We start from the raw sequence: 10,484 nt of genomic DNA, 5'->3' as shown, positions 1-10,484 counted from the left end.
CCTCCTGGGTTCAAGTGATTCTCCTGCCTCAGTCTCCCAAGTAGCTGTAATTACAGGTGCCCACGACCATGCCCAGCTAATTTTTTGTATTTTTAGTAGAGATGGGGTTTCCCATGTTGGCCAGGCTGGTCTCGAACTCCTGACCTCAGGCCGCCTCGGCCTCCCAAAGTGCTGGGATTACAGGTGTGAGCTACCGCACCTGGCCAAAATTGAGACATTTTCTAAATACAAGCACATAATCCATTATTAGTTAGAATGATATCACACATGATGTGGCTTCAGGAAAATTCTACAGTGTATCCATGAGAAAATAAGAGTGAAACAGACAGTGAGCCAAGATCACGCCACTGCATTCCAGCCTGGAAGACACAGCAAGACTGTTGCAAAAATAAAAGTTTAATTTTTTGCGGGGGCAGGGACACAGTCTTGCTTTGTCGCCCAGGCTGGAGGGCAACCTCCGCCTCCCGGGTTCAAGTGATTCTCCTGCCTCAGCCTCCTGAGTAGCTGGGATTACAGGCACCCATCACCACGCCCGGCTAATTTTTGTATTTTTTGTAGAGATGGGGTTTCGCCATGTTGGGAAGGCTGGTCTCGAACTCCTGACCTCAGGTGATCTGCCCGAGGTGATCCACCTCCGCCTCCCAAAGTGCTGGAATGGCTGGTACGAGCCATCACGCCTGGCCTAAACATTTGTTATGTGCTCAGATAGATGGAGGCCTTCCTTGAAAAGGTGGGATGACTCAAAGAAGTTAGACTGGGGGCTTATATTCCATTTCACCAACTGGTAATAAATTGGGAAGAAGTGAGAAGAAGAAGGAAAAGGGGTTTGGGCTTTTAGGGAGAGTGAATTGTGGGCAGGTAAACATTCGGGGGAAACTCATGGGAGATAAGGGCAATTTTGCAAGGCTGGTTTGTGCGGACCCATCTTGGTGACAGCTTTCTGTTTCTAATGAAAATGGTGATTCTCCTGGTACTAGGAGAGGGAAGGTCAACACCTTCACAAAGGGAAATTGAGGCAGATGACGTTGACGTGGGCAAGGAGCTCTTTCTTCATTTGCTGCTTCTTAATTGCCTTCAGCTAAAAATAGTCCTTCTGCTAAAGTGGCCTATTTGGGGTGACATATTCTGACCCCCTTCAGTAAATAATAATACGAATAATGGACAATACCAGATTCGGAGTGAACAGTACCTAAGGTTCTCCCCTCTGGGACGCTCTGGCAGCCTTAGTGTTCAGTGGCCCCGAGCATGTCTGTGCCAGGTCAGGCAGTCAGGGAAACTGTCTGAGCAGAGTGATCCCAATGCCCTGGCCAGGTGCAGGGTGTGGGGGCTGTGTGACGTGCGGGGCTTCCTGGGGGCAGCAGAGGAAACAGAAGAGCAAGCACCAGCGGAGAGCAGAGACCTCGCAGCTTGCTCCCCTACTGCCTTGCCCAGGCAGCAGGGCGGCACCCTGGAGATCAGAGAGCTGCAGGGCTGCTCTTCGGGCATGGGGGATTGCCCAGAGACAAAGGGTACCCGATGGCTGCAGCCTGGAGGCAGGTGGGAGGCCCCCAGGCTGGGGAGGCAGGAGTGAGGCAAGGGGCAGGTAAGACATGAGCAGAGGAGGTGGACCCAGCTCCTGAGATGCCGCAGAGGCAAGAGCTGACTCCAGTGAGGAGGAAGGTGTTTCTTCCTTAGCAAGGGCACAGCTCCGGCTCCCACCGAGGGTCTCAACCTCGGCTCCTTGCACAGCCCCCTTCCAGGCAGCTCTTGGCTCTGTGTGGAGCCACCTTCACTCGGTGAGGGCTAGCGACTTTCTCTGACCCCATCCAGTCTCCACAAACTGCTGCTTCTGGGAGGCCATGTGCTTCTCTTTAGAACTGACTCTATTGTTTTCTTTCATTCCTTTTTAGAGACAGAGACTCACTCATTGCCCAGGCTCGTCTTGACCTCCTGGGCTGGAGTGATCTTCCTGCCTTGGCCTCCCAAAGTGCCAGGATTACACGTGTGAGCTGATTTTGGTGGCACAAGTCTATCTGACTATATTGTCACTCCTGAGGGCAGCCATCTTGACTGTTAGCACTTTTTCATCCCTTCCAATGCCCAGCACTGTTTCTTTTACATCATGGGGGCTTAACTGATGGTCATGGAAGTAATCGACACCTCCATATTTTTTTTTTTTTGAGACAGAGTCTCACTCTGTCACCCAGGCTGGAGTGCAGTGGCGCGATCTCGGCTCACCACAACCTCCACCTCCCAGGTTCAAGCGATTCTCCTGCCTCAGCCTCCTGAGTAGCTGGGATTATAGGTGCGCGCCACTGCACCCAGCTAATTTTTGTATTTTTAGTAGAGACGGGGTTTCAACATCTTGGCCAGGCTGGTGTCGAACTCCTGACCTTGTGATCCACCCACCTCGGCCTCCCAAAGTGCTGGCATTACAGGCATGAGCCACTGTGCCCAGCCGACACCTCCCTATTATTGCTCCCATCCCCCTCACCCCACAGTTTCTGCAGAAATTCCTTTTTTTTTGAGACAGAGTCTTTCTCTGTCACCCAGGCTGGAGTGCAATGGCCTGATCTCAGCTCACTGCAACTTCACCTCCTGGGTTCAAGTGATTCTTCTGCCTCAGCCTCCCAAGTAGCTGGGATTACAGACCCACACCACTAGCCTAACTAATTTTTGTATTTTTAGTAGAGACGAGGTTTCGCCATATTGCCCAGGCTGGTCTCAAACTCCTGGCCTCGTGATCTGCCCGCCTCGGCCTCCCAAAGTGATGGGATTATATGCGTGGGCCACCATGCTCGTCCTTTTTTTTCTTTTTTTTTTGAGACAGAGTCTTGTTCTGTCACTCAGGCTGGAGTGCAGCGGTGTGATCTTGGCTCAATGCAACCTCTACCTCCTGGGTTCAGGTGATTCTCCTGCCTCAGCCTCCCCAGTGGCTGGGGCTGGGGTTAACAGGCATGCACCACCCTGCTAGGCTAATCTTATATTTTTAGTAGAGACAGGGGCTTTACCATGTTGGCCAGGCTGGTCTGACTCCTGACCTCAAGCGATCTGCTGCCTCGGCCTCCCAAAGTGCTGGAATTACAGGCGTGAGCCACCACAGCCTGCCCCAGGTGCTGTTTTAAGTGCAGTAACCCAGCAGTGAAGGAGACAGGCAGCCATCAGTGTTAACCCAGAGCCAGCTAGGAATTCCCCATGCAGCAGCCGAGACATCTGAGGCCATAGAGGACCTGAACAAGGGAAGCGCAATTCCAGCCTGTCTGGACTTTTGGGAAGAAGGCCACTTGGGCTCCTCCAAACACAAGCAAATAAAACAGTTTTGTGGGTCCCCTGTCCCCGTCTACTTTCCCAGAGCTCGCTGACGGCTGGGAAAGAGGTGGTGGGGAAGGGGTGGCTGGGAGGGGGTGGCTGGGAGAGGTGCCTCGCTCCGCTGGCCTGATGGCTTCTGGCCGTGCTTCCCTCCCAGGTATACGAACTCAGTGGAGAGCGGCATGACGTACAGTGGTCCGTGAAGACTTACCAGGAAGTGGCTGAGAAGTTTGTGGAAACTCACCCCGAGTTTATTGGAATCAAAATCATTTATTCGGATGACAGGTGAGAGAGAACATTGCTGAGGAGCTGAGGCTGGGAGACTGGGAGGCAGGCGGAGCTGCTGGGCTGAGAGGGGAGTGGCAGTTCGGGAGACGCCGCCCAGCACGGGTGCCAAGGAGCTTTCTGTGTGTGAGGACAGTAGGAGGGATGGGTCCTGAAGCCCCTCCTAGTTCAGGTCTTCACCACCAAACCGAAATGAAGAGCGTGTCAATTTCCCAGATAAGTCTTGGCTGTGACTCCATGTCGGCCTGGGTGACTCAGGTATAATGGTTTAGCCTGAATGTTTGGATAATTGGCCCATTGTTTGGTTTCAGTTTGTTCTGCGTTCGGTTGCGTGTGAGCCCCTGATCAGGGAGACGTCCCGAGTGGCACCGGCTCAGGTCTGCATATGGAGAGCCCCAGTAGGACCACGTGCGTGGCCTGGCACGTGGGTGAAAGACCCACTCTTTTTCCCAGGGAAGCACAGAAAGCTTTGCAGCTTCAGCGTCCTGACTTTACCAGACAGGACCTCTCCCCTCATTTTAAAGAGCAGCCAGTCTAAGGCTGGGACCTGTCTGTGGCCACAGCCGCAAGGGCAGCAGCCAGTGGGGTCACTCAGAGTCAGGCACAGGGTGGGCAGCGAAAGGATCAGCACGGCGGCTCCTCTGCTCCACCCACCCACAAGCCTGGGCTGTGGAGGGCATTGACTCGCCAGGAGCCTCCTCCCAAGCCCAGTCCTTCTGAGTCCCCTCCCCTTCCAGGGGGCCTGGGCCCCGGAGGAGCTGAGCTCTGGCCTGTGTGCCCGTCCCCCTAGGAGGGAGCTTGCAGGATGGGCCCAGGTTCTGCTCAGCGGCTCCCTCGTGCCAGCTGCCCCTTGCCAGGGCCAATGGCAGGAGGGTGTGAGGGCTAAGCTGAGCGCACCAGTGCCTCCAGGTTCGCCTAGGCTCCAGGGAGAGGCCGTGGGTGGAGCGGGCCAGGAAGGCTTTGCCCCCACAGAGCCAAGGATTGGAGCCGGAGAGTCAGTGGCAGGGCAGAGACCTGGAGCCTGTTGTGGGCTTGCGCCAGACCCTGTTTTGGGGTTTTTATGTCATGCTGCCTGCCTTGCCCTGGTAGGGTTTCTGCAGTGCCCAGGGTCCTGCTGATGTAATCAGCAAGAGGCCAGATGGTTACCAGGTCCAGTCAACTCAACAGGGACTTGGGTGACCTGTGGCCCTTTGCAGGTGTCCAGTGGACAGACAGCTGTCCCTGAACGGCATCCACGTCCATGCCCCCTCACAGAGATGCAGGGAGAGTTGAGAACAAGGCCACTTGCCTCCTCCGAATGCAGACAAAGAAGACTGTTCCCGTGGGTCCTCTGACTCCACCTACTTTTCAAAGACTACAGGTCCCCCCAGAGCCAGCAGTTGTCTTTGAAGTATCGATTTGTGCCAGGCGCGGTGGCTCACGCCTGTAATCCTAGCACTTTGGGAGGCTGAGGTGGGTGGATCACCTGAGGTCAGGAGTTCAAGAGCAGCCTGGCCATCATGGTGAAACCCCATTTAAAAAAAAAAAAAAAAATGAAGAAGAAGAATGGATTTGGGGTCACAGTGGCCCGGTCGGGGTGGGGTCAGGAGAGCAGGGGTGCCTCAGGTTTGGGAAGCGGCTGCTGTGCACTCAGGGCCGCCCAGCCCCACACAGAGGGCATGCTCTGGGGTGTGTAGCTCTCTGTCCGTGCTGGGCACTGTCTCCTGGCTTTTCCGTCTCTCTCGCAGATCCAAAGATGTGACTGTCATCGCAGAATCCATCCGAACAGCCATGGGGCTCCGGACCAAGTTCCCCACGGTGGTGGCAGGGTTCGACCTGGTAACCCATGCTGTGAACACAAGGGCTGCCTGTTAAGGGTGCATGCAGGGATGCCTGTCTGGGTGGAGTGGCAGCTCCCTGGGACGGGAAAGCGATGTGCATTTGGTACCCCTAAAATCGCAGGGACAGGCTCAGCCTGCCCAGCAGGGCTGCTCAGAGCTCAGTGCTGATCCTCTTCAGGGGCCTGCGGAGGATGGCAGTCACTGGAGAAGGGAGAGCAGCCAGTTGGCTAACAAGGAAAGTTCCAGAATAAGGATGGCATTCAGGGAGTTCTGACGACAGTGATGGTCTCATTCCCCATGGCCCTGCCTGTGCCCTTTTTTCTATTCCACACTGCTCACCCAGGTGTGGCTCTGAAAACCCTCACTGCCCCCTGTAGCATGCAGGGTGGGGGGTGGGGAATAATATCTGGAAACAGAGTCCAGGATGGAGCCTGCTCTTTGCAAATACTCAAGGCAGTGATATTTGTCCCTGCCCTCTTTTCTATTCCATTTTCTTCCTTATCTATATATATATTTTGAGACGAAGTCTCACTCTGTCACCTAGGCTGGAGTGCAGTGCTGCGATCTCAGCTCACTGCAACCTCCGCCTCCCAGGTTCAAGTGATTCTCCTGACTCAGCCTCCTAATTTTTGTGTTTTCAGTAAAGACAGTGTTTCACCGTGTTGGTCAGGCTGGTCTTGAACTCCTGACCTCATGATCCACTTGCCTCAGCCTTCCAAAGTGTTGGGATTATAGGTGTGAACCACCATGCCCAGCCACACCTGTTTTCGAAGCTGCGCATTCATAGGTGTTGTCATTGTCCCACACCCTCCCACCAAATCAAAGCACAGCCAGGACAGATTTCTTAGGTGAAAGCTCATTAATCTCATTAAGACTCTAGACCCAGAGCGGTGGCGCTGGCCAGGCGCAGTGGCTCACGCCTGTAATCCCAGCACTTTGGGAGGCTGAGGCAGAATCACTTGAACTCAGGGGGTGGAGCAACCCCTGCACTCCAGCTGGGCCACAGAGAGACTCCATCAAAAAATAAAATCTAGATTAGGCCAGGGCAGCGGCTCATGCCTGTAATCTCAGAACTGCGGGGGGGGGGCAAGGTGGGAGGGTCTACAGAATCTCGCTCTGTTGCCCAGGCTGGAGTGCAATAGCACGATCTCTGCTCACTGCAACCTCCACCTCCCGGGTTCAAGCGATTCTCCTGCCTCAGCCTCCTGAGTAGCTGGAATTACAAGTGCCCACCACCATGCCTGACTCATTTTTGCATTTCTTTTTTTGAGACAGAGTTTTGCTCTTGTTACCCAGGCTAGAGTGCAATGGCGCCGTCTCAGCTCACTGCAACCTCCACCTCCTGGGTTCAAGCGATTCTCCTGCTTCAGCCTCCCAAGTAGCTGGGATTACAGGCCTGTGCTACCACACCCAGCTCATTTTTGTGTGTGTGTATATATTTTTAGTAGAGACAGAGTTTCTCCATGTTGGTCAGGCTGGTCTCGAACTGCCGACCTCTGGTGACGCACCTGCCTTGGGCTCCCAAAGCTCTGGGATTACAGGCGTGAGCCACCACGCTGGTCCTCATGTTTGCATTTTTAGTAGAGATAGGATATCGCTGTGTTGGCCAGGCCTTGGCCTCCTAATGTGCTGGGATTACAGGTGTAAGCCACTGCACCCAGCCAAAAGGTGCCCTTTTAATCCTAAAGCACTCAGCTATGGAGCCCCACGGCTGTGTGTAGCTTACTTTGAAAAGCATGGTTTTAGTGTGGTTGCTCTTCCTGTTATAGGCAAGAAACTGAGGGAAACTCACACACAGGGGCCTACAAGAGGTGGTTGGCAGTGGTGGCTGGAGTCCTCTGACTCCTGGGGCCGGGCTTTCATTCTCTCTTTGTCTTACACTCTCTGGGTCTCTTTTTTTTTTTTTTTTTTTTTGAGACAGTCTTGTTCTGTCGTCAGGTGCCAGGCTGGAGTGCAGTGGTGTGATCTCGGCTCACTGCAACCTCCGCCTCCCAGGTTCAAGCAATTCTCCTGCCTCAGCCTCCCAAGTAGCTGGGACTACAGGCGTGTGCCACCATGCCCTGATAATTTTTTTGTATTTTTAGTAGAGACGGGGTTTCACCATGTTGGCCAGGATGGTCTCGATTTCTTGACCTCGTGATCCGCCTGCCTCGGCCTCCCAAAGTGCTAGGATTACAGGCTTGAGCCGCGCCTGGCCGTCTCTAGGTCTCTTTAGGTCTCCCTCTGACTCTCCTTCTCCTCCCTCCCTGCCCACCTCAGGCTCAGGGCTGAAGCACTTGGGCCTGGGAGGTGCTGTGAGGAGCCAGGGTGGAAGGGGCTGGGGGCATACAAGACATAAACTCTGAAAATGGAGGAACTTCGAGGCCGGGCGTGGTGGCTCAAGCCTGTAATCCCAGCACTTTGGGAGGCCGAGGCGGGTGGATCACGAGGTCAAGAGATCGAGACCATCCTGGTCAACATGGTGAAACCCCGTCTCCACTAAAAATACAAAAAATTAGCTGGGCATGGTGGTGCGTGCCTGTAATCCCAGCTACTCAGGAGGCTGAGGCAGGAGAATTGCCTGAACCCAGGAGGCGGAGGTTGCGGTGAGCCGAGATCGCGCCATTGCACTCCAGCCTGGGTAACATGAGTGAAACTCCATCTCAAAAAAAAAAAAAAAAGAAAAGAAAATGGAGGAACTATTTCAGGGGACAAATGAGCTCTCTTTTCTTTCTCAACTATGTTCCTTCCCACTCTTTTTTTTCTTTTTTTTTGAGACAGAGTTTCGCTCTTGTTATCCAGGCTGGAGTGCAATGGTGTGACCTCGGGTCACCGCAACCTCCGCCTCCTGGGTTCAAGCAATTCTCCTGCCTCAGCCTCCCAAGTAGCTGGGACTACAGGCGCGTACCACCATGCCTAGCTAATGTTTGTATTTTTGGTAGAGACGGGGTTTCACCATGTTGGCCAGGATGGTCTCGATCTCTTGACCTCGTGATCCACCCGCCTTGGTCTCCCAAAGTGCTGGGATTACAGGCGTGAGCCACCGCGCCTGGCCGCTCCTTGCCATTCTTAAAAGGTTGCATGACAAAGGTCCCGGCAGTGGCAGCAGGGTACAAGGGAGGGTGTGCACGGGCTACAAAGGGCGCCATCAGCAAGTGAGGCACGCGCCCCGCAGACGCCTCCTGTCCCTCTGTCCTGCAGGTGGGACATGAGGACACTGGCCACTCCTTGCACTACTATGACAAAGCGCTGATGATTCCCGCCAAGGATGGTGTTAAGCTGCCTTACTTCTTCCACGCCGGAGAAACAGGTGAGCCCGTGGGAATCAGCAGAGGAGGGCAGTGGGAGAGCTTCTAGCCACGACTCCAGCCTGCTGCCGGGAGACAGGACGGCAGCCGCACCTCAGGGATAGGGCCTGCAGATGCGTCCAGAGCCCTGTCCTATGTTCTCGCTCATTAATCCTGACAGCAGCCCTATGGAGAAGGAATAACTAGGATAATAGAATCAGCCACTTTACATGTATTATTTTTTTGTTTGTTTGTTTTTTTTTTTGAGACGGAGTTTCGCTCTTGTTACCCAGGCTGGAGTGCAATAGCGCGACCTTGGCTCACCGCAACCTCCGCCTCCTGGGTTCAGGCAATTCTGCTGCCTCAGCCTCCTGAGTAGCTGGGACTACAGGCACGCGCCACCATGCCCAGCTAATGTTTTGTATTTTTAGTAGAGACGGGGTTTCACCATGTTGACCAGGATGGTCTCGATCTCTTGACCTCGTGATCCACCTGCCTCGGCCTCCCAAAGTGCTGGGATTACAGGCTTGAGCCACCGCGCCCGGCCTACATGTATTATTTTTAATTTATTTCTAATTCTTACCCCAGTCCTGCTCGTGTTTTAATCTCCATTTGATAGATGAAGAGCCCAGCGCTCCAAGCGTGGTGTTAGTGGTCCAGGGTTAAAGAGCTGATATGCACTGGAGTCTGATTTAGAATCCTTCTTCTTTTTTTTTTTATTTTTTTTTTGATTTTTCATGGTGGGTGCATAATCCTGCAAACCCACATCATCCTACTTCAGCTATAAAAATTTGTTTTAGTCTGGGCACAGGTGCAGTGGCTCATGCCTGTAATCCTAGCACTTTGGAGGCTGATGTGGGTGGATTGCTTAAATCTAGGAGTTTGAGACCTGCCGGGGCAACATGACGAAACCTTGTCTCTACAAAAAATACAAAACATAGCCAGGCACGATGGCACACACATGTGGTACCAGCTACTCAGAGGCCGAAGTAGGAGGGTCACCTGAGCCCAGGATCACTGCACTCCAGCCTGGGTGACAGAGCTAGACTCTGTCTCAAAAAAAAAAATTGTTTTAGTCGGGTACAATAGTTCACATCTGTAATCCTAGAATTTAGAGAGGAAGAGGCAGGAGGATCACTTGAGCCCAGGAGTTTGCGACCAGTCTGGGCAACATAGCAAGATCCCATTCTACACCAATATGAAAAATTTTTGAGACGTAGTCTGACTCCATCACCCAGGTTGGAGTGCAGTGGTGAGATCTTAGCTCACTGCAGCCTTGCCTCCTGGGTTCAAGTGATTCTCCTGCCTCAGCCACTGGAGTAGCTGGGATTACAGGCATGCACCACCATGTCTGACTAATTTTTGTATTTTTAATAGAGATGGGGTTTCACTGTGTTGGTCTGGCTGGTCTTGAACTCCTGACCTCAAGTGATCCGCCCACCTCGGCCTCCAAAAGAGTTGGGATTACAGGCGTGAGCCATGGAAAAAAAACGTTTTCAGACTGAATCTTACTCTATAGCTGAGGCTGGAGTGCAGTGGTGTGATTTCAGCTCACTGTAAACTCTGCCTCCAGTGTTCAAGCGATTCTTGTTCCTCAACCTCTGGAGTAGCTGGGAATACAGGGTCCTGATACCCACCTGGCTAATTTTTTGAATTTTTAGTAGAGGCAGGATTTCACCTTGTTGGCCAGGCTGGTCTTGAACTTCTGACCTCAAATGATCTGCCCGCCTTGATCTCCCGAAGTGCTGGGATTACAGGCGTGAGCCACCACACCTGGTCACATGTGATATTTTGATGCATGTATATAATGTGTATGAATTGGAAC

At 53.2% G+C, this 10,484-nt stretch overlaps 1 protein-coding gene across 1 annotated transcript in view; it reads left to right on the top strand.

The window, feature by feature from the left end:
- Positions 1-8,729, top strand: part of LOC116543769 (adenosine deaminase 2-like) — a 24,455-nt gene extending 15,726 nt beyond the window's left edge. The window contains exons 3-5 of the mRNA XM_032269607.1: positions 3,446-3,573; positions 5,301-5,391; positions 8,574-8,729. Coding sequence (XP_032125498.1) covers positions 3,446-3,573; positions 5,301-5,391; positions 8,574-8,729 — 375 coding nt within the window. The remainder of the gene's footprint in view (positions 1-3,445; positions 3,574-5,300; positions 5,392-8,573) is intronic.
- Positions 8,730-10,484: the final 1,755 nt, after the last annotated feature.

Source organism: Sapajus apella, unplaced genomic scaffold, assembly GCF_009761245.1.
Source record: "Sapajus apella isolate SASKATOON/1434 unplaced genomic scaffold, GSC_monkey_1.0 scaffold195, whole genome shotgun sequence".
NCBI lineage: Eukaryota > Metazoa > Chordata > Mammalia > Primates > Cebidae > Sapajus > Sapajus apella.
Note: the sequence above shows the minus strand (reverse complement) of the source record. Positions and strands in the feature narration are given on the sequence as shown.